Source organism: Trachypithecus francoisi, unplaced genomic scaffold (assembly GCF_009764315.1).
Source record: "Trachypithecus francoisi isolate TF-2019V2 unplaced genomic scaffold, Tfra_2.0 Lachesis_group12, whole genome shotgun sequence".
Taxonomy (NCBI): Eukaryota; Metazoa; Chordata; class Mammalia; order Primates; family Cercopithecidae; genus Trachypithecus; species Trachypithecus francoisi.
In genome coordinates this window covers 23,521,017-23,546,951 of record NW_022681457.1, presented here as the reverse complement: position 1 = coordinate 23,546,951, position 25,935 = coordinate 23,521,017, and the positions used below count along the sequence as shown (strand labels likewise).

At 40.7% G+C, this 25,935-nt stretch overlaps 1 protein-coding gene across 5 annotated transcripts in view; it reads right to left on the bottom strand.

The window, feature by feature from the left end:
• The window catches only part of PATJ (PATJ crumbs cell polarity complex component), a 434,245-nt gene that overhangs the window by 146,985 nt on the left and 261,325 nt on the right, over positions 1-25,935 (bottom strand). For all 5 annotated transcript variants that reach the window (XM_033225088.1, XM_033225091.1, XM_033225090.1 and 2 more), the window contains exon 29: positions 9,789-9,880. In XM_033225088.1, coding sequence (XP_033080979.1) covers positions 9,789-9,880 — 92 coding nt within the window. The remainder of the gene's footprint in view (positions 1-9,788; positions 9,881-25,935) is intronic.

The following is a 25,935-nucleotide window of genomic DNA, read 5'->3' as shown; positions in this document are numbered from 1 at the left end:
AGGACAGTCAAATTCACAGACAGACAGTAGAATGGTGGCTGCCAGGGGCTGAGAGGAGGGAAGAATGGGGAGTTATTGTTGAATGTATACAGAGTTTCAGTTTGGGAAGATGAAATAATTCTGGAGATGGATGGTGATGATGGTTGCCCAACAATGTGAATGTACTTCAAGCCACTGAACTGTGCATTTAAAATGGTAAAGATGGTACCTTTTGAATTATATGTTATACTCGGTTGCTTCCACCTTTTGGCTACAGTAAATAATATTGCTATGAACACGGATATAGAAATATCTCTTCCGGATCCAGTTTTCAATTATTTTGGATGCATACTCCACAAGTAGAATTGCTGGGTCCTGTGGTCAAATTTTGTGTTGTTTATTTCATCGCAATTTAAATTAACTGAGCAAGAAAAAAAGTGAAAGTGTGATGAAAATACGTTTGAATTATTTAGAATGTCACTTAAAATCATGATTGTCTTCAGGGTGCTCTGGGCCTGCCTCTTGGAAACGTCCTTTCACCAAATCCATAGGATCTCATTTTATGCCAACAAAATATCATTTTATCAAAAGCAGAAGTTATGTGCCTGAATTCAGCCTGGATTGTTGAGCAGGCTGACTTTATTTGTTGCAACTCATTCTAAAATGATTACAACTACAATCTAGTGCCTGGCACATCATTTAGGTGCATGTGCACGTACACACACACACGAATGTTGAATAAATGAACACGTCAACACAACTAACAAGGCCTGGATATTGCTTTCTGATTGGACTAAATCTAGTGGTCTAAGCCATCTCAGGATAGTGAAAAATAATCTCTATACTTCCTGTATTGGAACACGACACTGAATTAATGTTCAGCCAGGAAAGCTCCATGTAAATGAGCCAGAAGTCATGTACAAAACAAAGCAAATCATTCTATCTCAACAGGAAAATTCCTTTCCAAAAAGATTCCAGGAGATACTCCTAACTGTATGAACAGAGGAAACAGTTCCAAATCACAATTAGAAGTAACTACCAAAATAGCTGAGTATGCTGAATCGGAAATAACAGTCCAATGACAGTGGAATAATGAGTTCTATTTACTTGGCACTTCAAACAATGTCAATCACTAAGGAGGGCTGCCGGGAGAAAGCAGTATCTAGACCCACATTTTACACAGGAGGCCCCAGGCATGTTCTAAATAATTGTTGCCAGTTGCGCAGAGGAAAAGGTGGGTCATAAAATATTTGGCAGTGCAGGCTGGCAGGAGAGTTGATGTGGGGAACTTAGGACTGGATGAAATGGATGACTTAGCCTAATAAGTTTATCAAAGAGAGCCCTTTTTTTTTTTTTTTTTTTTTGAGACAGGGTCTCTCTCTGTCGCCCAGGCTGGAGTACAGTGGCACTATCTCAGCTCACTGCAACCTCTGCCTCCTGGGTTGAAGTGATTCTCTTGCCTCCGTCTCCTGAGTAGCTGGCATTACAGACGCATGCCACCATGTCCAGTTAATTTTTTGGCATTTTTAGTAAAGACAGGGTTTTGCCATGTTGGCCAAGCTAGTCTCGAACTCCTGGCCTCAAGTGATCAGCCCGTCTTGGCCTCTCAAAGTGCTGGGATTACAGGTGTGAGCCACTGTGCCCAGCCTTCCAAGAGAGTCTTTCTAAAAGGTAGTACAGTAGATACTCTCACCCATTCCCCTCTTATTCCTGGCTGGCAAATCCCAAACATTGAGACACACAGACCTTAATATGCAGCCCTCACCATAAGGCCATGTGCTGGGATCCCCACCCTCAGGGACAAACTGGGACAAATCCTGCCTGATTGCTCTTTGATAATCATGGTAATCTCATTTCAAGACGCAGCAATGGTTTGGCAATGGTAATGGGTCATACTGGAGATCCTCAGTAGAGACTTGTTCAGAGGCCTTATGCTCTGCTAAAGTCGTCTGAAGGATGAAAAACTCAGAATTCTAAGGCTAAAAGTTTACAAGTGGCAGGAATATGCACAGAGGAAACCAAACGTCTCACTCTGGTTGCTGTAATTTGTTCAGATAGTGCTATTTCTTATCTGTTCATTAAGATTCTTTGATAGTAAGCAATAAAAATAAATTTAGGCCAACTTAAGCAAAAGAGAATTTACTGGAGGGATACTGAGCTCTCACAAAATTGACAGGCTATAGGATCAGGCTTGGGACAGTTGGGAACTAAGAGACCTCCAGAGGACAAGGAAGTAGGAAACAGAACGATGTAGCAGGAGTGTCTGGCCAGGGCATTGTGGCTCTATGAATAAACACCATTCATATCAAATCACTCACATGGCTTGCTTCCAATTCTATGCCTAAAGTATCATATTGCCCAAGTGTGAGACACATTGACCACCCGCTGGCCGCACTTTGGCAGTGAGAGAAAGAACTGGCTCCTTCAGCTTCCACAGAGGGAGACAGGTATCTAGATGTACTGTTTCACTGTGTGTGTGTGTGTGTGTGTGTGTGTGTGTGTGTGTGTGTATCGGGAGGTGGGAAGTGGGGGTCTACCCAAGGAAACAGGAATTCCACTGGGCAAATAGTATAAATATTGACCAGCAAGAAAGAAAAAAAGCAAGATCACATCATCCCTGAGGACCATCCCAATTAGTTGTCTCTGAGTGCCCAAAGAGGTGAAACAGATAAAGGCACAATTCCCATAAGCGAATATATGCAGGTATTATATTAAGGAATGGAAGTAGCAAAGAAAAAATGACCAATTCTGCCCACGAAAGAGTAAAACTGAGTAGACCAATATCAACTTCTGAAATTGAATTGGTAATTAAAAAAAAAAAACCTGCCAACCAAAAAAAGCCCTGGACCAGATGGATTCACAGCTGAATTCTACCAGACATACAAAGAAGAACTGATACCAATCCTACTGAAACTATTCCAAAAAAAATCAAGGAGGAGGGGCACCTCCCTAACTCATTCTATGAAGCCAGCATCAGCTGACACCAAAATCTGGCAGAGACGCAACAAAAAAAGAAAACTTCAGGCCAGTATCCCTCATGAACACAGAAGCAAAAATCATCAACAAAATATTAGCAAACCAAATTCAGCAGCACATCAGAAAGCTTACCACCACCAAGTAGGCTTTATTCCTGAGATGCAAGTCTGGTTCAACATACACACATCAGTAAATGTGATTCACCACATAAACAGAATCAAAAGCAAAAATCATATGATGATCATCTCAATAGATGCAGAAAAAGCTTTTGATAAAATCCAACATACCTTCATAATAAAAACCCTTAACAGACTACACATTGAAGGAACACCTCAAAATGATAAAAGCCATCTCTGAAAAACCTGCAGCCGACATCATGCTACCTTACAGAATTCAAAACAATTGACATACACAGCTATACTTACCCAATGATACCTTCCTAAAGAAGGATTGCTTCTCTCCTAGAAGCACATGTCCAGGTATTCTGATTGGGTACCCAGTTGTGGAACCTTTGGGTTTCTGCACATCCTATGACTTTGCTTACTTATCCTTCGAGTCTTAGCCTAAGCATCTTTCTCTGTGACATCTTCCCACAGACCCCAAAGACTACATCAGATGCATCTCCTATATGTCCCTACAGCATCACAGTACTTATATCACTGGATAAGTACTAGACTATTGTTTATTCTGTTTCCTCCTTTCAGACAGAAATTGTGCTCTTTCAATCACCAACCCCACCCCAATAACACACGTAGGTGTTCTGTAAACACCTGCTGAAAAGATGAATGAATGTTTCTTTATGAAAGTTAAACTCATGCTTATGCATGCATTCTTTTTTCCTGTTTATCAAAACTAGATCTAATGAATCAAGAGCACAAGAAGGATTTTTATTTTTATGTTTTTTGAGATGGAGTTTCACTCTTTTTGTCCAGGCTGGAGTACAATGCATGATCTCAGCTCACTGCAACCTCCACCTCCTGGGTTCAAGTGATTCTCCTGCCTCAGCCTCCCAAATACCTGGGATTACCGGCACCCACCACCATGCCCAGCTAATTTTTGTATTTTTAGTAGAGACGGGGTTTCACCATGTTGGTTAGGCTGGTCTGGAACTCCTGACCTCAGATGATCCGCCCGCCTGGGCCTCCCTAATGCTGGGATTACAGGTGTGAGCCACCATGCCCGGCCAAGAAGGATTTTTAAAATAGGCATCCAAGTTGCTTCTTCAGATGGTCATCTCCTTAAGATGACTCTGGCATTCACAGTAACTTCCAGCAATATCGTCTTTCAGGGATATGGCCAGAGGACAACGAGCCATGCTAATTTTTAATTACAAAAGCAAGACATATGTTCAATCGATACAGGAAGGTGGAGCCCATGGTGAGTCCACTTTTACTCAGTGGGGCTTGACAGCTAGCACTAAATCTTTCCAAGGATTTCAGTTTCATCTCGTTTCCTTTAGCCCCAGGAGTTTTTACACAGTACACATTTTCCACATGTAATTAAGTAAGGGAGAGTGAGTTGTTATACATGACATTCAAGTTTTGATAGTAGGGGAAGGTATGACAAGAGCTGCAGGCAAGATCATTAATCTTTTTGGATCCCTGCACTGCCAAATACAGCAATTAATTCATTGCGTTAATATGGTTCTCCTCCTGTACTTAAATTGGTGTGCTCACATGAAGGGGAGAATGCCAAACACGAAAACACACAGAACTGAATGTAGAGTGCATAGCAAGCACCCAGATTGTAATACGCATCTGGATGATACGGAGTTGAATAATTTAGTGTATCAGAGACGATATGTTTAGAGTACAATTTCCAGGATTGTCCAAAATCTAATGATGTGAAAAGGAAAAGGGAAAAAGTGATTATGTAAGTCATGTATAAATAGTTGCAACTTGCTAATTTGTGCTAATGACCCACAGAGCCCTTGCCAATTACAGATGAATTAGTATATGAATAAATACAAGTGTTAAAAGAATATGACAAGGACCTGATCACAAAATGTACATTGCTATAGACTAAAGGCCTTAGTTAATTAAAATGTTGCTTGCAGCATATTTTAATAGCTTTCTGTGATTACTGCTAATCATTCTCTAAAACCTGTGGCCAGTTCCCATCTCCATCTCAATTGTCAATAAATTTGAAAAACAGTTGCCAAGGTATAAAAGCCAAAATTTTCTGTATAATGGAAAAGCACAGAGAATAATTTCAACTAAGGAAGGAAATTTTGCCAAATAGAAGTGCAAATTGTAAAGAAATACAATTTATAAAAACTAGCTTTCAAAGTTACATTATAACACAGTACAAGCTATGCAGAGTTCAAAAGACAAGCAAAATTGCATCTGTGGTGTTGAGATGATTTAAGTGTTAACTTTTGGAAACTTGATAATGAATCGAATTTTAACTTCTTCAGGATTTGATTCTAAAACAGGCAAAATCAGGACTCTTATAATAAATAATTATTCAGTATCACTCCTATACATTTTTTCTCCCTATTAAAGAAGATATAAAAAAACTTAGCTAATTTGGGAAAGTACTGGGAAGAGGGGCTGAGGTATGAGGAATTTTGTAAAATACTGAGTTACAGAAATATAGATTTTTTTAATCCACAAAATAACAACAACGAACTTACTATAATTGTTGCCTTTGGACAATAAGTAACCTAGAACTGCTTAGTAGGAGCAAAAAGGAAATTCATTCAACAAAGCTTTCTGAACACTCATTATATGCTACACACTGTAATTGAAAGACCATGCAGGAAAGGTTCATGCTACAGTCTGAATGTTTGTGTCCCCTCAAAATTCATATGTTGAAACTGAATCACCAACATGAAGGTATTAATAGGCAGGGCCTTTTAGAAGGTGTTTACGTCATGAGAGTGGGGCCCTCGTGGTGGGATTACTGCTTTACAAAGTAGGCCCAAGGGAGCCCCTCCTGTTACGTGAGGATACACGGAATAGACCTATGAAAGAGGAAGTGGGCCCTCTCCCAGACACCAAATCTGCTAGAGCCTTGATCTCGAACGTTGTAGCCTCCAAAACCATGAGAAATAAATTTCTGGGCCAGGCCCAGTGGCTCACATCTGTGATCCCAGCACTTTGGGAGGTTGAGGTGGGCAGACCATTGAGGCCAGGAGTTTGAGACCAGCCTGGCCAACACAGTGAAACCCCATCTCTACTAAAATACAAAAAAAATTAGCCGGGCCTGGTGGTACACATCTGTAGTCCCAGCTACTCGGGAGACTGAGGCATGAGAGTTGTTTGAGCCTGGGAGGCAGTGGCTGCAGTGTGCCAAGATCACACCACTGCACTCCAGCCTGGGTGACAGAGCAAGACTCTGTCTCAAAATAAATAAATAAATAAATAAATTTCTGTGTTTTTTTTTTTTTTTTTTTGAGACGGAGTCTTGCTCTGTCACCCAGGCTGGAGTGCAATGGCCAGATCTCAGCTCACTGCAAGCTCCACCTCCCGGGTTTACGCCATTCTCCTGCCTCAGCCTCCTGAGTAGCTGGGACTACAGGCACCCGCCACCTCACCCGGCTAGTTTTTTGTATTTTTTTAGTAGAGACGGGGTTTCACCGTGTTAGCCAGGATGGTCTCGATCTCCTGACCTCGTGATCCGCCCATCTCGGCCTCCCAAAGTGCTGGGATTACAGGCTTGAGCCACCGCGGCCGGCCTGAATTTCTGTTCTTTATAAGACACTCGGGTATTTTGTTATAGCAGCCCGAATGGACTAAGAATTGGATTACAGATTTTAAATGTACATTGATACTTCTAAATTGCTTAAAATCACTTCCAGTAAATAAGCATTCAGTAGCATCCTTAATTTTGTGTATACCATTGATTTACTCAACAAATTCTTTTCTTGATTTTGTTCTGTTCAATGATCAAAATTGAAATAATCAGACTCTAAATTGATGGAGCTTTACTACTATGATTAAAATTCTATTCAGGTTTCTCTTCTGTCTTCTAAATTATTTCAAATCATTTAACCTTTCTTTATTGAAGGAGGAGGGTTTTATTTCCCAACTACACAATTGCATTAAATTATTTCCTTTGGACTCTATTCACTTTTCTTTTTGCTCTTTTTAAAATTGCACAGCCCATGTGGGTAAAAAAGCCCCACATGTGCTGAAGAGGTAAGTCATGTTGATAACAGCTCTTGTGGTAGCAGCCACCACTATGTACTGAATACCATGTGCAGATGCTGACCCTGTGAAGTGCTACATACATCTTCTCATGTACTAGCCACGTAGTGTGGTGTTTTTTTTTTTTTGTTTTTTGTTTTTTTTTTGAGACAAGGTCTTGCTGTCACCCAAGCTGAAGTGCAGTGGCGTGATCATGGCTCACTGCAGCCTCAACCTCCTTGGCTCAAGCGATGCTCCTGCCTCAGCCTCCCAAGTAGCTGGGACTACAAGCCACATGCCACCACACCCGGCTAATTTTTTTACTTTTGCACAGGTTGGGTCTCACTATGTTGCCCAGGCCAGTCTTAAACTCCTGAACTCAAGCCATCCTACTGCCTTGGCCTCCCAAAGTGGTGGGATTACAGGTGTGAGTCACTGCGCCCGGCCCCCACACAACTTTATGCAAAGTTTTCAAGTCTAAACACACTACTTTTGTGGACTTCTCTTAATGAACAACATCTGAATCTCTTGAGTGCTGACCTTTCTTCAAAGTCTACTCAAATTTTTAAAAAATCAAGTAACTCTAATTTTATAACCCTTGCCAAAAGAAAGGACAAGAAAACCAAAAAGGAGACTGGTGTCTAACAGAGGATGTCAAAGGAGAGTAAGGATAAAGGGCTCATCTTAACATACAAAGACATATGTGAAGAAGGAAGCTTTCACTCTCTGAAAATAGAGTAAAAAACTAGAAAGCCAGAAAGTGCCACTAGATGGGAGAAAAGGATGCTAATAGAGGATTTCCTTTTTTTTTTTGAGACAGAGTCTCGCTCTGTCAACCAGGTGGGAGTGCAGTGGTGTGATCTCGGCTCACTGAAACCTCTGCCTCCTGAGTCCAAGAAGCAATTCTCCTGCCTCAGCCTCCTGCGTAGCTAGGATTACAGGTGTGTGCCACCACGCCTGGCTCATTTTTGTATTTTTAGTAGAGACAGGGTTTCACCATGTTGGCTTGGCCAGGCTGATCTCGAACTCCTGACATCGTGATCTGCCCGCCTCAGCCTCCCAAAGTGCTGGGATTACAGATGTGAGCCACCATGCCTGGTCTTTTTTATTTGAGATAGAGTCTTTCTCTGTCATCCAGGCTGGAGTGCATGGTGCGATCTCAGCTCAATGAAGCCTCTGCCTCCTGGGTTCAAGCAATTCTCCTGCCTTAGCCTCCTGAGTAGCTGGGAGTAGAGTTGTGTGCCATCACACCTGGCTAATTTTTTGTATTTTTCAGTAGAGACAGGTTTCGCTGTGTTGGCCAGTCTGGTCTCAAACTCCTAACCTCAGGTGATCCTCCCAGAGTGCTGGAATTACAGATGTGAGCCACTGTGCCTGGTCCTAATGCAGGATTTCTTCAGGAGCAAAGTAGAAGTGGAAAGGAATATTTCAATCACGTTAGTGCCCATGCTGGGAATAAAACCACCTCCTAATCCCAATGGTCCCTGGGAATGGACAGATCTTACTGCTGGTAACTAACGAGAAAGGGAAGAATAATAATGATTGTCATCATCCTAAAATAGCAGCTAACATTCTTTCACCCCTTACTCTATGCTAGATACTGTATTGAGCATTTTCAATTTCTGAAATATCACAATGAATGAGGGAGGTGCTTTATTATCCCATTTTACAGATGATACCTGAGTCCCAGAAGGAAAAAGAAGCAGAGCTACAGTGAACATAGAGGGTTAGGTACATGCCTTAAAAATAATTCAGATTTACTTGTCATTTCAGTCCAATAAAGAGAATCAAACAACCTCATTTCTACTGCTGATGTGGCAATGTTGGCTACAAACAGTCAGATCCCTAATTCTGATTTACTTGTACCATGAGGGCTCAATCAGCTTACAGGGAAGGTGTGAGTAAATGTGAGGCCCCAAACACACAACACAACTCTAGGCAGCAGTGCTGACATCTTCTCTGCTCTGGGCTTCTCACCAGCACTCTTACAAGGAAGCTCCTAAAAATGTCCTCAGTTCTATTTTCTTGTTTATTCTTTAATGAAGACATTAATGATTCAGCAAATGTACCAAATAATAGTGACAGGAAGAGAAGTTAGCAGGTCTCATTATATTTATATACAGGATAAATGGATCCAGAAAGGGAAGAATGTTTTATAACTGAAATGTAAATACTAGCCTCAGCTACCGATTCTATCCTGTGAAACATAAGCAAGGAAGAAAACTTCATAATCAAAACAATCAGTACTTTTCTTTTTTTTTTTTTTTTGAGACAAGAGTCTCACTGTCACCCAGGCTGGAGTGCAGTGTCACAGTCTTGGCTCACTGCAAGCTCTGCCTCCCGGGCTCACGCCATTCTCCTGACTCAGCCTCCCGAGTAGCGGGGACTACAGGCACCCGCCACCACCACGCCCGGCTAATTTTTTGTATTTTCAGTAGAGACGGGGTTTCACCATGTTAGCCAGGATGGTCTCGATCTCCTGACCTCGTGATCCGCCCGTCTCGGCCTCCCAAAGTGCTGGGATTACAGGCGTGAGCCACCACGCCCTGCAATACTTTTCTTGAAGTGACAGTTACAAAAGGAATATATGTTTTTAGAAGGAACAGTGATTTCGCTAGACAAATCAAAGATGACATAGTCTTACATTAATAACAGCTTCAGAAGAGGTCTTTGATTTTGCAAAACCAGATCTAGCAATCTTACCTGATGAAAACCAGCTTGACCTTTGACGGGGCTGTCTTAATAATGGCAGATGCATTTTGGTGACTTCTTCCATACAGAATCTGATTGTTTATCTGTTTGGGAAAAAATACAATGTACTAAATTATACATGTCTACAAGTATATACGTATATACTTGGAATTAAATGATAAAGTCTACTGATTTTTTTTTTTGAGACACTCTCACTCTGTCATCCAGGCTGGAGTGCAGTGGTGCGATCTTGGCTCACTGCAACCTCCGCCTTCTGGGTTCAAGTGATTCTCATGCCTCAGCCTCCTGGGTAGCTGGAATTACCAGCATGTGCCACCATGCCTGGCTAATTTTTTTGTATTTTTAGTAGAGATGAGGTTTCACCATGTTGGCTAGGTTGGTCTTAAACTTTTGGCCTCAAGTGATCTGCCCGCCTCAACCTCCCAAAGTGCTGGGACTACAAGCATGAACCACCACACCCGGCCCTAAGTCTACTGTTTTTTTTTTTTTTTTTTTTTTGAGGCGGAGTCTCGCTCAGTCACCCAGGCTGGAGTGCAGTGGCACGATCTCGGCGCACTGCAACCTCTACCCGCCAGGTTGAAGCAATTCTCCTGCCTCAGCCTCCTGAGTAGCTGGGACGACAGGTGTGGGCCACCATGCTTGGCTAATTTTTGTATTTTTAGTAGAGATGGGGTTTCACCACGTTGCCCAGGCTGGTTTAGAACTCCTGACCACGTGATCCACATGCCTTGGCCTCCCAAAGTAAGTCTAATGATTTTTCAGTGGGTATATTAGGACTCTCAAATGCTAAAAATCTTAACATTCTTTGTAGTAGAGATTCAAACAGTAATTCTAAACAGCTATCAAAAATCCTTAAATTCAGTTTTGACTACAGTTAATGAAGAACATACAGTCCTTTATCCTTTTGCTAAACTTCAAGAAAGCAGTAGTTAAGCCTGATACAAAAAGTTTACGACAGATATTTCATTTCCTACAGCTTTCCCAGATTATTTAGAAATGTTGAAAACAGATCAAATTGTGGTATTCACCGGAGCTCTGGAGAGCCCATTAAATATGATTTTGTAAACATGTCAAGGTTATTACATAACATAAATGTTGTTACTGTAGAGAAGGTAAATATTATGTCCCTGTTTTAAGTCAAATTTTAAACCAACTACACAGAAAGATTTTACTGAATGCCATCAATGAGCCATCTGCTCATATCCAAGACATGGTAGAATTTTAAACTTGATTGAACCTACCAAAAGATGATCTAAACAACATTTACATTCTAAATTTCTTTATTCCAAATTTTCACACTGATAAACTATGATGATAGCTGGAAACTCTCTTACTTTATTTCACCCAGTTGGTAACAGCTCGTAGTTTTGACTTTTTTCCTTCCATCTCTTTAAAATGTAGTTAATGATCGATACCTATACTATCCCTATTCAAGTGTGATCTTGACCGTCTCTACTATTTAAGAGATAGTATAGTGTGCCACACAAGGGACAGTAAAAGGAGTTGTAATCAGCATCTGATTTGTTCTTGCTGTCTCTGGAATTTTGCATTTTAAGACACACCTGATGTTCAAGACATCTAAAAACATTATTATTATTTTTTTGGGTCAAAATAGTTATAATGAGAAAGCATATGGAAATGAACAATTTAAAATATGAAATGAAAATATAGTATTTTCAACTGTCTGAAAAGCCGCCCTTCCGTCACCTTTCCTAAGTGGTAAAGCTGGGATTCATATCCAAGGCTGATGGAAAGACCAAACTTGAGCTACCTACCTCCTCACTGTGCCTCTTATTTGATCAGCTTTCGTTCTGCAGCAAGATCATCAATCTCACTGGGCACAGTGGCTTACGCCTGTAATCCCAGCACTTTCGGAGGCCAAGGGAGGCAGATCAATTGAGGTCAGGAGTGTGACAACAGCCTGGCCAACATGGTGAAACCCCGTCTCTACTAAAATTACAAAAATTAGGCTGGGCGCCTATAATCCCAGCACATTGGGAGGCCTAGGCGGATGGATCATTTGAGGCCAGGAGTTTGACACCAGCCTGGTCAACATGGCAAAACCCCATCTCTACTAAAAAATACAAAAATTAGCTGGGCGTGGTAGTGCATGTCTATCATCCCAGCTACTTGGAAGATGAGATGCCGCCACTGCACTCCAGCGTGGGTGACAGACTGAGACTCTGTTTCCAAACAAAAATAAAAACAAATACAAAAAACAAAAATTAGCCAGACATGGTGGTGCGCACCTTTAGTCCCAGCTACTGGGGAGGCTGAGACAGGAGAATAGCTTGAACCTGGGAGGTGGAGGTTGCAGCAAGCTGAGATTGCGCCACTGCACTCCAGCCTGGGTGACAGAGTGAGACTCAGACACACACACACACACAATCATCAATCTCATAGAAAGCACCAATTTCCACACTGTCAGTTCTCTGTGCCTCAGTTTCCCCTTCTCTAAAAGAAATCTAAGTACCTATTTCACAAAGCTATTGTGAGAATTAAACAAGATAATGCCTTTACATTTTATTTAGAGTACTCTTGATACCCAAAGGATTATTAAAACTACTCATCTTTGCTATTACGTTTCTTTTTTTTTGAGACAGTCTTGCTCTGTTGCCAAGGCTGGAGTGCAGTGGCATGATCTCAGCTCACTGCAACCTCTGCCTCTGAGGTTCAAGCAATTCTCCTGCCTCAGCCTCCTGAGTTGCTGGGATTACAGGTGCCTGCCACCAAGCCTGGCTAATTTTTTTTTGGTATTTTTAGTAGAGACAGGTTTTCACCATGTTGGCCAGGTTGGTTTTGACCTCCTGACCTCAGGTGATCTGCCCTCCTCGGCCTCCCAAAGTGCTGGGATTACAGGTATGAGCCACTGTGCCCGGCATACGTTTCTATCTTTAGTATCATGCATTGAAAAATAAGTCCACTGTCTATATATTTTCTCCTAACACTTTCAGAATTTAACTTTTCTTATATTTGTATCTTCTTACCCACTTAGCTACAAGGGACATGGTTAAAGAAATCATGCAGTGGCCAGGTGCAGAGGCTCACAGCTGTAATCCCAGCACTTTGTGAGGCTGAGGCCGGTGGATTGCCTGAGCTCAGGAGTTTAAGACCAGCCTGAGCAACATGGTGAAACCCTGTCTTGACAAACAATATGAAAATCAGCCAAGTGCGGTGGTATGCACTTGTAGTCGCAGCTACTTGGGAGGCTGATGTGGGAGGTTCACTTGAGCATGTAAGGTTGAGGCTGCAGTGAGGCAAGATTGTGCCACTGCACTCTAGCCCGGGTGACAAAGTGAGACCCTGTCAAAAAAAAAAAAAAAAAAAAAAAAGACAGAAAAGACAAGGAAAGAAATCATCTTTAAGAGTTTGTGAAAAAGCATACTTAATGACATAGAAAATGTCCAAAACGGTACTAACTGGTAAAACCAAGTTTTAAAATAGTATGTTTAGTATGATCATGTATTTTGCTGACCATATTTTCCAATCTCTTTAATTTATAATTAACTACAAACAAGGTACTTTAAATCATATTTGAAAATTAGATTAGGACAGGTGTGGTGGCTCATGCCTGTAATCCCAGAGCTTTGGGAGGCTGACACAGGAAGATCACTTGAGGAGTCTGAGACCAGTCTGGGCAACACAGAAAGACCCTGTCTCTACAAAAAAATAATAAAAAATTAACCAGGTATGGTGGCGTGTACCTGTAATTCCAGCTACTCAGGGGAAGCTGAGGTGGGAGGATCGCTTCAGTCCAGGAGTTCAAGACTACAGTGAGCTATGACTGTACTACACCACTCCAGCCTGATTGGCAGAGTGAGAAGAATGGGGGGGGGGCGGGGGCGGTTGCCCATGCCTGTAATCCCAGCACTTTGGGAGGTTGAGGCAGGCAGATCACTTGAGGTCAGGAACTCAAGACCGGCCTGGCCAACATGGCGAAACCTCATCTCTACTAAAAATACAAAAATTAGCTGGGCATCGTGTCATGTGCCTGTGGTCCCAGCTACTTGGGAAGCTGAGGCATGAGAATCACTTGAACCCGGGAGGTGGAGGCTGCAGTGAACCAAAATCGCGTCACTGTACTCCAGCCTGGGCGACAGAGCAAGACTCTCTCTCAAAAAAGATGAATGACATTTGGAATGAGCCTGATTCAAGGCCTGGCATTCAGTTAAGCATTTGTGAATGTCTATGTCTTCCCCACTGTGTTCAGCCTCTGCTTCCAGAAACTTTTTCTAAACCACCTATCCTACCCTCCTGTCTTTGAATCCTGTGGCACTAGATTTTTAAAAATTTCCCTTCTTGCACTTATACCGCAACACAACATGGTAAAGTCAATTCTTGTTGGGCAGTAAGCATAAGTGCAGGCACACAACACCTACTGAACTGAGCTGAGCTCCTTAGGGCAGGAGCCAACATCCTCCTCTAGGTGGATCCCAGCTTTTCATGCAGAGCTTGCGCATAGTAGCCCTCAATGAGGATGTGCTGAATTGCAGTCCTGAATAGAAGTGGCACTTAATCAACTGTAAGTAGGCTTTCACTAACATGGGCTCCAGCCTTCAAAATGACTAAGGTTAAAAAAAAAAATGGTTTTGATCAGCAAAACGCTTGAGCATGTAGGAAATCTCACTTTCATGTTTATGGATACGTCTGCTTCTTTAGTGGTGATCCTCCATTTTGGTAGAATAGAATCTATGGTACTGTTATTCCAAGAGGGAAAAATGAGATCCCAAACGAAGAAAGCAGTTCATTAATTTTAATTTACGTAAGAGGAAATCTAAAGTTATGCCTTTCATGGTGCTGTTTCTACATGTGCAGAGCCTCTGGCAGTGGAAAAGCAAAGCAGCTTGCTTGCTGTTGATGTTTTTTCCAGTGCCAATCCGGGTGTTTACAGCTAAGGCAGCTGCTCCTGGCAACATGCCGAGCCCTCTGGAGAAACTCTCCTATGCAGTGGAAAACTGGGAACAGAGCAAGAAACCCAAGAAAGAGTGAACCTGATTTAACTGGATTAAATCTAGAAGAAAAATGCTGATCTCTGGATAAAAAAATAAATCCAAGACAAAGACTCTTTTATGGCCTTAAAAATAACACATTTAGGGTTAGGGCTAGGGAAAAAAAATGACCCATTTGTAGCCATTCAGTTTTAGGAGAGGTCTCTCTTTTGTTTTCTTCTTATTTAATATAAAACAATTTCACTATTTAAATAAAAGTTATACAGCTTTCAACTATTCAAGCAGTTTTCATATTTTTTCATCACTAAAGGAAACATACTCCATTGAAAATTCAATAATAAATTGGAAAGAATGATATATTTTATGCACAATTAGCTTTAGATGATCATCTATTGTATTACTGAGAAGCTGTTCTCTGAGGGCATTATCCTTTAAACAACAGATGTAGAAAGTCTTCCAAATAATATAGGCAAAAAAAGAAGAAAAAAAAAAGCATTCTTTTTTGGAAGTCTATTAGGTTAACTACAGTTAATAAAGGCTACCATTTACTGAGTTCTTACTCAGTGCAGAACGCTATGCTAAACTCATTATGCACAGTATCTCATTTAAATCTCAGAATAACTGGGGTAGGATTTACTTTCACTAGATTAGGAAACTATAATTTGCCCAAGGTGCTTTAACAATTACTTTAAAAGCCTATAATCCTAGGGCATACCCAGAGGTCACATTATCTGGATGGCACACATAAAACATGAGATAATTTCTAACAGCCATCTCTATAAAAGATGAGCAAGAACAGAAAAGTGAGCTGGTCACCCTACCATCTTAGGTCTTGGACTTTTAAGATCAAAAAGTCAGTATCAACCAAAAACCAGGTCACTACAACACATGGGGGAAATGCCCAATAGTTGACTTTTAAGCTATATTTTGTTTTTTGCTTTTTTGCTTTTTTTTTTTTTTTTTGAGAAAGGGTCTCAGTTTCACTCAGGCTGGAGTGAAGTAGTATACACGTGGCTTGCTACAGCCTCAATCTCCTGGGATAAAGAGATCCTCCTGCTTCTTCCTCCCCAGTAGCTGGGACCACAGGCATGTGCCACCATACCCATCTAAGATTTTAGGCTTTTTAAAGTCCCGAATGCAATATGGAGTTCCATAAAACTGTACCTTTCTCTTCATGCAAACACACTGCACCTTGAATAATAACATACCCTTATGACACTGTTTTCAGTATATAGGTATATCTCATTTTATTGTGTTTTTAAAATTTTTTTCAAATGGAAAATTTGTGGCAACCCTGCATCGCGCAAGTCTACCGGCACCATTTTTACAGCAGCATGTGCTGACTTCCTGTCTGTGTCACATTTGGGTAATTCTCTCCATATTTCAAACTTTTACATTATTATTATATCTGTTATGGCGATATGTGATCCATGACCTTCGATCTTATTATAATTGTTTTGGGGCACCATAAACTGTGCCCATATAAAATGGCAAACTTAATTAATCAATTAACACACAATTGTGTGTTCTGATTACTCCACTGACCAGCTGCTCCCCATCTCTTTTTCTCTCCTCCAAGGCCTTCCTATTCCAAGACACAACAATATTGAAGTTAGGCCAATTAATACCCCACAATGATCTTTAAGTGTTCAAGTAAAAGGAAGAGTTCCACATCTCTCATTTTAAACCAAAAGCTAGAAATTCCTCTTAGAGAGGAAGGCCTGTCAAAAGCTGAGATAAGCTGAAAGCTAGGCCTCTTGCATCAGTTAGCCAAGTTGTGAATGCAAAGGAAAAGTTCTTGAAGGAAATTAAAAGTGCCACTCCAGTCAACACAGGAATGATAAGAAAGCGAAACAGCCTAATTGCTAATATGGAGAAAGTTTAAGTGGTCTGGATAGAAGTTCGAATGGGCCATAACATTCCCTTAAGCAAAAGCCTAATCCAAAGCAAGGCCCTAACTCTCTTCAATTCTATCAAGGCTGGGAAAGGTGAGGAAGTTGCAGAAGTTGTTTGAAGCTAGCAGAGGTTTACGGTGAGAAGTCTCAATCTCATAAAAGTGCAAGGAGAAGCAGCAAGTGCTAATGTAGAAACTTCAGCAAGTTATTCAGAAGATCTAGCTAAGCTCAATAACAAAGATAGCTACACTAAACAATAAATTTTCAACAATAGTCTTTCATGTGAAGAAGGATGTGTTTGCTTCTTTCCCCTTCAGTCATGATTGTAAGTTTCCTGAAGCCTCCCCAACCATGTGGAACTATGAGTCAATTAAACTCCTTTCCTTATATGGATTCAACCTAAGTGCTCATCAACAGGTGAATGGATAATGAAAATGTGGTATATATACACAATGGAATAATATTCAGCCACAACAAAGAATGAAATCCTGTCATTTTCTATAATATGGATGGAACTGCAGGCCATTATGTCAAGTGAAATATACCAAGCACAGAAAGACAAATGTCACATGTTCTCACTCATATGTGGGAGCTAAAAAAGTAGATTTCATGAAGATAGAGAGTAGACTGGTGATTATCGGAGGCTGGGGTGGGGTGGGGTGGGGGTTTGTAGGGGAGTTGGGAGAGAGGAAGGAAAAAAAAGAATATACCTGTATTTATTACCACTGAGCTGTACACTTAAATAAATGTGGCTACAAAAAAAAAAAAAAAATCAACATTAACAGGAATTTTGGAGAAGCTGATTACAATTCTCATGAATGGCTTTGAGGGGTTCAAGATTTCAGTGAAGGAAGTCACTGCAGATGTGGTGGAAATGGCCAGAGAACTAGAATCAGAAGTGGAGCCTGAAGATGGGACTGGATTGCTGCAATCTCATGAACAAACTTGAACAGATGAGGAGCTGCTTCCTATGGATGAGCAAAGAAACTGGTTTCTTCTTCTTCTTCTTTTTTTTTTTTTTTTTTGAGATGGAGTCTCACTCTGTCTCCCAGGCTGGAAGTACAATGGCACGATCTCAGCTCACTGCAACCTCTGCCTCTCAGGTTCAAGCAATTCTCCTGCCTCAGCTTCCTCAGTAGCTGGGATTACAGGCACCCACCACCACGCTCAGCTAATTTTTGTATTTTTAGTAGAGACAGGGTTTCACCATATTGGCCAGGCTGGTCTCCAACTCCTGACCTTGTGATCTGCCCACCTGGGCCTCCCAAAGTGCCGGGATTACAGGCGTGAGCCACCAGGCCTGGCCAAAAGTGGTTTCTTGACATGAAATCTACTCCTGGTGAAGATGCTTTGAACATTGTTGAAATGACAATGAATCTAGACTATTACATGAACTTCATTGATAAAGCAGTCCTAGGGTTTGAGAGGACTGACTCCAATTTTGAAAGAAATTCTACTGTGGGTAAAATGCTATTAAACAGCATCTGATATTACCGAGAAATCTTTCATGAAAGGAGTCAATCGATGTGGCAAATGTCATTGTTATCTTATTTTATAAAGTTGTCACAGCCACCCCAACCTTCAGCAACCACCACCCTGATCAGTCAGCAACCATCAATATGGAGGAGACTCTCTACCAGCAAAAAGATGACAATTTGATGAAGGCTTAGATGATCGTTAGCATTTTTTAGAAATAAATTATTTTAAAATTAATGTGTGTACTTGTTTAGACATCATGCTAATGCACACTTTATAGACCATAGTGTAAACAAAACTTTCACATATGCTGGGAAACAAACAAACACACGTGACTCACTTTATTCTGATACTCACTTTATTGTGGTAGTCTAGAATGGAATCCATAATCTATCTGAAGTATGCCTGTAAACAAATAGGTTCAATATATATAGGTTGACTACCCCTTTAGCTTTTTCTGACCCAGCCTCAAGAAAAACAATTAAGATATTTCATTTTGGATCAAATATTGCTCCCCACCTTTCATGACCTGGAGTGCTCATTCAGATTATCTTGAAATTGGAAAAATATTATTTTCCATTTGCTTCCAGTAAACTGTGAAGTAGAAAAACTAAGTGCCTTTCTCAAAGTTTCTTCTTTCAAAGGTGACTGAATGATATAAGGGAAGAACAATACATTATTTAGACATGTCTTTATCCTTGATATCATCCCACAATGGTGGGAAGAACTATCTTTAGTCCTGATTTGATGCTTCCCAATTTACCCAAATAATCTATTTATTATTTTAAAACCTGAGATCTATGACTCTTTCATTCAAGGGTAATCATATATCCTGATTTTCCTGAGACAGCCTAGTTTATTTACGTTGTTCCACTTACTTATTCGTTTTTGAGTCAGAGTCTTGCTCTGTCACCCAGGCTGGAGTGCAATGGTGCGATCATGGCTCACTGCAGACTTGACCTCCCAGACTCAAACAATCCTCCCACCTCAGCTTCCTGAGTAGCTGGGACTACAGGTGCACACTACACACCAGGCTCATTTTTCATAAAGACGGGGTCTTGCCATGTTACCCAGGCTGGTCTTGAACTCCTGGACTCAACTGATCCACTTGCTCTGGCCTCCCAAAGTGCTGGGATTACAGGCATGAGCCACTGTGCCTACTAATAGTTACCCAGTTTGGATGATAAATTATATCTTTTTCTCACATTCATCAAGCCATGACTATGGGAAGTAATTTAATGGCATTCTATCTCAATTTCTATATCACTAAGATGAGAAAGCCAGACCAGATGAGGGATATAGTAGATATCTAGGGGGATCGTTGCCAGCACACAACTGCTTCTCTTTGTGAGGGACTGTCCTTCAAATCCTCTCATCACAAATACCATCCTTTATGGTGAGCAGCCAAGTTTGTGTTGCTTGTCATGCCACTCTGGGCCACGGCTGAGGAGATTCTCTCTTTAGAGGGTTTTTAATTGGAGCTGAGACACAGCTCTTTTTTACATGTTCATTAAGCTTCTGCGAGATGTCCATATTCTGCCACACAGATGAAGGGACTGGAAACGCCATCATTTCCCGAGGCCCTGGTGCATCCTCATCTTCAGGTTCCAGGAAGGATTCACATGATTGCAATAGATTCTACTTTTTTGGTGAAGCTGTTGCTATGGGCTGAATTTTTATGCCCCTCTGCTAATTCATATGTTGAAACCTTAATTCCCAATACGATAGTATTTGGATGTGGGGTCTTTGGGAAGTAACAAGGTCATGAGGATGGAGCCCTCATAGAGGAAATTAGTGCCCTTACAATAAGAGACATAATCTCTCCCTTCACCATGTGTGTGTATACAGCAGGAACACTGTCTGCAAACCAGGAAGACAGCCCTCACCAGGAACCAAATTATCTCAGCATTTAGATGTTGGGCTTCTCAGCCTCCAGACTGTGAGAAATAGATGTCTATGGTCAGCGCAAGTTGACTGGGACAATTATTTGAACTAATTTCTGTTCTTTGCAACCAAAAAGTATTCATTGATATGGTTTCTTAGGCTCCTGCTAATTCTAAATATTAATTTGTAAATCTAACTGACATACCTCTTTCAATCTCCTAGTCTTGTGCTCTTTCAGATGTTCAGTAATTTGCCTTGGCATCCAAAAAGATACAAAAGAAGAAAAAGAAAAAGGGAAAAAACTTTCTGTCCAAAGGAGCTTTCTATGCTCTTGACCTACAATTCTGGTTTTCTTATCTGTTTTTAGCTTCCTCATCTGATTACTGACAAAGTGGGCCTTCTGAGGTCTTCCAGATAGTTCTAGTAACTTCTGTCTCAGCTTCATGATGCCTAGTCCCAGAAAGACAGTAATATTTTACCTTAGGGGTAAGTGAATTCATTTTTTTCCCAGATTCTGAATTTCCAACTCAATAAAATGTCATTCAGTAGCAAATTATAGTAGCTCTGGATACTGAAGATAACAACCTCAAATGAGAAATACCTCTATAGTCATGTGCCACATAATAATGCCTCAGTCAAGGATGGACCACATATATGATGGTGGTCCCATACGATTATAATGCCATACTTTTATTATACATTTTCTATGTTTAGATATAAAAATATTTACCATTGTGTTACAATTGCCTACAGTTTTCAGTACAGTAACATGCTGCCCAGGTTTACAGCCTGGGAACAATAGCCTTATACCATATAGCCTAGATGTGGAGTGGGCCAGATCATCTAGATTGTACACTGTATGACATTAATACAACAAAATCACTCAGTGATGCATTTCTCAGAAATGTATCCCTGCCATTAAGGCCTGACTGTATTTGCAAAGCTTCTAAGCATATTATAATGGATTTTCATTGTGTTTGACTTTTCCCCTTATAGACTGGTTTCAACTACTGTAGTGGGGGAAGACAATCAGATATAAGGTAAGTCTTCTTATATTTATGTACCAGAGATGGGATACTTAATTATAACATTAACCTAGCAGAAGTAGAATTAGGGTTAATCCAATGAAAATTCAGCAAAAGTAAATGAATACAAATCCTTTTGTTATAATATACAAACTTTCACTTTAGAGATCTTTAATGAGATTTGTTTCAATAAAATTAATTATTCAAAAATATGAAGTGATAGGTTTTCAACTACTTTTAATTTTTTGTAGTTCAACTAACACGAATAGAAATTTATACTGGGCTGGACACACTGGCTCATGCCTGTACTCCTAGCACTTTGGGAGGCTGAGGTGGGTGGATTGCCTGAGCTCAGGAGTTCGAGACCAGCCTGGGGAACATGGTGAAACCCTGTCTCTACTAAAAATACAAAATATTAGCCGGGTGTGGCAGCATGCACCTGTAATTCCAGCTACTTGGGAGGCAGAGACAGGAGAATAGCTTGACCCTGGGAGATGGAGGTTGCAGAGAGCCAAGATCACGCCATTGCACTGCAGCCTGGAGCGACAGAGTGAGACTGCGTCTCAAAAAAAAAAAAACAAAAAGAAATTTATACCAAAGAGCAGCTCAATTAAATCTACTAAAAAAAACTGCCAAATTGCAAGTAAAAGTTAATTAACTTAGGAATGGAATTATTAATTATATAAAAATTAAAGTTTAGCTCAAGTAACAGATTTGCCTGAGGTATGAACATCGTGTCATGTTATACCTAACAATACCCCACCCACACTTTTACTAAAGCAGAAGGATTATGAAAAGTGACAAATTATTATTAAAGAACTGAATTGAAATTCATGTAATTTGAATTGGTGATAATTAAATCTGAGAGTCCTTCTCTGTAATTTACTTTTTTTTTAAGAGGCAGGGTCTTGCTCTGTTGTCCAGGCTGGAGTGCAGTGGCACAATCATAGCTCACTGTAGCCTCGAAGCCTCTAACTCCCAGGTTCAAGGAATCTCCCAGCTCAGCCTCCCAAGTAGTTAGGACTACAGGTATGTACCACCATGCCTGGCTAATTTTTTTGGTAGAGACAAGGTCTTGCTATCTTGCCCAGGGTGGTCCTGAACTCCTGGGATCAGGCAATCCTCTTATCTCAGCATCCCAAAGTGCTGGGGCTACAGGTATGAGCCACTGTGCCTGGTCCAATTTTTTTCTTTAATAAACTCTTTTATTGAATGTAACACACAGACCAAAAAAAAAAAAAAAAAAGGCAAATCATAAGTACTTATAACGATGAATATTTTTATAGGTTAACTTTTAATCTAATAATTCCACTTCTAAGAATGTATCCTAGGCTGGGCACCTGTAATCCTAGTACTTTGGGAAACCAAGGTGGGTGGATCACTTGAGGTCAGGAGTTCGAGAGCAGTCTGGCCACTCAGGAAGCTGAGCCATGAAAATAGCTTGAACCCAGGAGGTGGAGGCTGCAGTAAGCTGAGATCACGACACTGCCCTCAAGCCTGGGTGACAGAGTGAAACTATGCCAAAAAAAAAAAAAAAAAAACAAAAACAAACAAACAAAAAACCTTATCCTAAAAAATTAAAAAACCCAGTCATCCCTCTCATGGCTATTCTTTTAAAAGAGAAAAAGGGAAAAAAACTACATATTAACCAACAAACGATTATACTAATGATCATATATCAATAGATGGAAAACTGTGATACTAAACAGAGGTAGGGGAGGATGATACAGATGTAAATGCATTGTCGTAGAAAGAAAACACTGCATGCAGAGTGAAGAAAATAACAAATTTCACGCAACCTATTTATTTACCACATTATTTTCATTTATGTAAAAGTTTCTGTGTGGGTTTAAAGAAAGTTCTGTGAGTATCTCTACTTAATGTCAGCAATGATCATATCTGTGGTGGTATTTAAGGTGATTTTCAGTTTGTTTTTCTATATTGACACTTTATAACTATAATAGTACCATTTAACAAACGCTTACAACATGGAGGGCACACACACATACATGTGCACACAAGCCTAATACATTACTTGTCTCACTCAAACCAGTAGAAAACTGCATGGTTACCTCATTAAATAGATGGAGAAATTGAGGCACAGTGAGTTTAAGAAATCTGACCAACCTAACACATCTAGAATCAGAATTTATAGCCAAAATCTCTTTCAGTTTAAAAGCTTATTAATTAAAAAACATTCCCTAAGGGTATTTACCTGGGGTGGAAAAAAAGCCATAGGATAAGTAACTCATTTTTTAATTCTCTGAAATTGGAATTCCAATTTATAGGGCTCACAAAGTAGAAACCTCAGACCAAGAAATGCTCCAATAAAAGTATAATAGATATGTTGAATATTCACCCATTTATTCACTTACTCAATCATTGCATAAGTGATGAGGATATAGGAATTTTCATTACCATTGTCATCATAGCTGCCAGGTACTAAACACTAAGTGTGTTCCAGGTACCAGATTCTCTGAAAGCCACTTTGTAGAAGTGACTTTGTCAGATACGGTTGCTACCCTCAAGGATCTGGTACTCTGTAAGTGACATGGTTTTGGAAACAAATAATTGCATTGCCATATGATGTGTGTAGGCATAAAACAAGAAGCAATTGTCTCATCTTGGAGGTGGGTGTTTTCCCTTAAGAAGGAGTAGACAAATGTTTAGAGAGAAGCTTAGCAGGCACAGGGGAAGTAAGTGGCAAGAGGACTCCATGACTGGGGAAAAGCATATGAAAGACACGCAGGTGTGAAACTCAAGGTCTCTCTGTAGGAACCACAGGTACCTTTTCAGTGTAGCTTTCAGGCTGGGGAGGAGGGAAGTAGACTGACAGAGATAATAGAGGTAGTTTCTTCTCTCCAAAAATCTTGGGCACCGGCCCCCATTTGAAGAGGATGCCCACTTTCCAAACCACTGCTCCCACTTTGCAGATGGGAGAACCGAAGGGAGGAAAGGGGTGTCAGGTTAGAGATGGGACAGGGCAGATGCCTGAAACTCAGGTGAAACACAATTTCACAATAATGAAAAAAGACTTCTGAATAAATTATCACATTAATTTTTTCCTTGGAAAAGACAAAATAGTGTACAAGAAGCAGCCACTTCTTAATACCTTGGGCAAAGGAGCAGGTTTCAAGGACTCAGTTTAATGGAAATTGCAGTGCTGAAGTAAGATCTTCCACAGCTGCAATTTCATCTATTTCTTGTGAAGTATAATGTTTCCAAAGGATCACATTCATTTAAAAGGCTTAAAGATGAGAGATTTATTTTCTCTCAAACAAAACTAATTAAATTGAGATACATTCTAAAGGCAGCATATAGTAACATGCAGCTCACGTCTGTCTCAATTTGTTATATGGGGAAAATAGTAAGATATCCTTTTGAATTCTAAACCCTGACATGTTTTTGAAAAAATACTGACTTCGAGAAAATTGAGAAATATGTTTCTGTGTTGTTCTAATTTTGAATACTCCTGTGGAAGTTGCTCCAATTGCCACAAGCTGTTTCACTCGGTCAAATGAAGTAGGTGACTATAGGTAATTTCCTATTAGCTGCATGGCAAAGGAAAGAATACATGAATAAAGGCACAGTATAATCCACCTCTTACATTGCACAGGAATCATGGTTTCCTAGGACACGGAGATATTACAGCCTAACTCTATCAATAGTATTGTTAGCCACAAAAGCAGACAGGACTCAGGTGAAAAATGACCTGGAATTTCTTCTTCCAAGAACATCGCTATATGCCACCAGTCAAGACTTTCCCTAAACTAGTAATGCTTAATGTTTCTTTCTTTTCATAAAAACAGCTGATCTAATTAGAACCCCACCTCAATTCTCTCTGTTGCTAGAAATCTTTTCTCTTGCCTTCAAAATACTTTACTTGTCCCTTGTATAGACATAGTCAAAAACCCATTCAGTCATCAAAGGACTCTATCAATAAACTCCCTAACTGTGTCCCCTTCCAACTTCAGTCTCTCTCTCTCTCTTTTTTTTTTTTTTTTTTGAGAAGGAGTTTCGCTCTTGTCGCCTAGGCTGGAGTACAGTGGCACGATCTTGGCTCACTACAACCTCTGCCTCCGGGGATCAAGCGATTCTCCTGCCTCAGCCTCCCAAGTAGCTGGGATTACAGGCATGCACTACCATACCCAGATAACTTTTTTGTATTTCTGGTAGAGACGGGGTTCCACTATGTTGGCCAGGCTGGCCTTGAACTCCTGACCTCAAATGATGAACTTGCCTCAGCCTCCCAAAGTGCTGGGATTACAGGCATGAGCCACTGTGCCCTGCTCTCTTTTTCTTTCTTTTAAACAGTAATCTTGTTAGTGAATCAGTCCTGCAGGGGCAGGATTACATCATATACAGTTGATAGTTTTTAAAGTATAACCCATAGAGTCCAGCACTGCCACACTGCTCACCATGACAGAGAAGGTTGGTGTTCCTGTACTTTTGTAATGATGACACTGAGACTCACAAACTCAGTGACTTATAAAGGGGTTCTAGGTAAGGAGGTGGCAGAGCCGGAATCCAAGCTCAAGTCTCCTGATCTCAAAGCCTCTACGTAGGTTCGGGGCCTCTGGAATGGGTAACAAGAAGACAGAACTTGGTGCCATGGGACTCCTGCTACCTCTGTAATACTCACCCCAATCACCTGCATCCCCAGCTTCCTGCCACCACTAAAACAACAAAACAAAACCCAGCACCCAATTCTCATTCTATTATTTTTGTACAGTGGTAAAGACAGAGAAAAACCCAACTCAAGTGTCAACTTTAAAAACTCTGGGCCGGGCGTGATGGCTCACACCTGTAATCCCAGCACGTTGGGAGGCTGAGGTGGGAGGATCACCTGAGGTCAGAAGTTCGAGACCAGCCTGGTGAAACCCCGTCTCTACCAAAAATACAAAAATTA